At 33.2% G+C, this 1,814-nt stretch overlaps 1 protein-coding gene across 1 annotated transcript in view; it reads right to left on the reverse strand.

The window, feature by feature from the left end:
* The window catches only part of LOC111089494, a 30,413-nt gene that overhangs the window by 5,495 nt on the left and 23,104 nt on the right, over positions 1–1,814 (reverse strand). The window contains exon 4 of the mRNA XM_022402116.1: positions 1,098–1,179. Coding sequence (XP_022257824.1) covers positions 1,098–1,179 — 82 coding nt within the window. The remainder of the gene's footprint in view (positions 1–1,097; positions 1,180–1,814) is intronic.

Consider the following 1,814-nt stretch of genomic DNA (forward strand, 5'->3'; position numbering starts at 1 on the left):
ATTAACAATTTATACTATTAGATTAACAATTTCTACTGTTTTATTAACAATTTCTACTGTTAGATTAACAATTTCTACTGTTTTATTAACAATTTCTACTATTTTTATTAACAATTTCTACTGTTAGATTAACAATTTCTACTATTTTATTAACAATTTCTACTGTTTTATTAACAATTTCTACTGTTAGATTAACAATTTCTACTGTTTTATTAACAATTTCTACTATTTTTATTAACAATTTCTACTATTTTATTAACAATTTCTACTATTAGATTAACAATTTCTACTGTTAGATTAACAATTTCTACTGTTTTTATTAACAATTTCTACCGTTAGATTAACAATTTCTACTGTTAGATTAACAATTTCTACTGTTTTATTAACAATTTCTACTGTTTTTATTAACAATTTCTACTGTTAGATTTCCATTATTTTTCAAATAGTTTAAAATCTCCGAGACGTTTTTAAATAAGTTACAACATTGTTTGTTTGTTTGTTTTGAATTTCGCGCAAAGCTACACGAATGCTATCTGCGCTAGCCGTCCCTAATTTAGCAATGTAAGACTAGAGGGAAGGGCTAGTCATCACCACCCACCGTCAACTCTTGGGCTATATTTTACCAACGAATAGTGGGATTGACCGTCACATTATAACGCCCCCACGGCTGAAAGGGCAAGCATGTTTGGTGTGACGGGGATTCGAACCTGCGACCCTCAGATTGTGAGTCGAGCGCCCTAACCACCTGGCCATGCTGGGCCAAAGTTACAGCATTCTGTTGCTGTGTTTTATTCTAGAACTTTCTCAGAATTAGCTCAACTTAAATGACGTATCGATCATCCAGACAAGTGTGATAGTGTTATGTTGAGTGTATTAGTAATATTTAACCAAAATTACACATATAAAACTAACCCTTTACTGTCCAATAAGGTTACCTGGATTGTCTCTGCACTACTAATAGTAAGTACCTGGTAAAAACTGGCTTTAATGAGTTAAAACTTACCCTTTCCTGTCCAATAAGGTTACGTGGCTTGTCTCTATACTACTATTAATAAATACCTGTTAAAAACTGGCTTCATTACACATATAAAACTTACCCTTTCCTGTCCAATAAGGTTATGTGGCTTGTCTCTGTACTACTATATGCTACAAGATCTGTGATAAATATTCCGAATAAACCTGGAAATAAGAAGAAAAAAACGTTCTGTTGGTCACTCCGAGACTATTATTCACAGCCTGATATTAAAGTTTCTGTTACTCTAGAGAGAGACAAATGAAACATTTAGTTAACAATACTGATTCTCCTGAGGGAAAGATTAATTACAAGACAAACATGTAGTAAAGTCACCTTTATTAGTGTGATCTTACGTGAGACAAACGTGTAGTTAAGTCACCTTTATTAGTGTGATATTACGTGAGACAAACGTGTAGTTAAGTCACCTTTATTAGTGTGATATTACGTGAGACAAACGTGTAGTTAAGTCACCTTTATTAGTGTGATATTACGTGAGACAAACGTGTAGTTAAGTCACCAATATTAGTGTAACCTAACGTGAGACGAACGTGTACTAAAGTCACCTTTATTAGTGTGAACTAACGTGTAGTAAAGTCACCTTTATTAGTGTGATCTTACGTGAGACAAACGTGTAGTTAAGTCACCTTTATTAGTGTGATGTAGCGTGTAGCAAAGTCACCTTTGTTAGAGTGAACTAACGTGTAGTAAAGTCACCTTTCTTAGTGTGATGTAACGTGTAGTAAAGTCACCTTTCTTAGTGTGATGTAACGTGTAGTAAAGTGACCTTTATTAGTGTGAT

This window comes from Limulus polyphemus, unplaced genomic scaffold, assembly GCF_000517525.1.
Source record: "Limulus polyphemus unplaced genomic scaffold, Limulus_polyphemus-2.1.2 Scaffold6439, whole genome shotgun sequence".
Classification (NCBI taxonomy): Eukaryota; Metazoa; Arthropoda; class Merostomata; order Xiphosura; family Limulidae; genus Limulus; species Limulus polyphemus.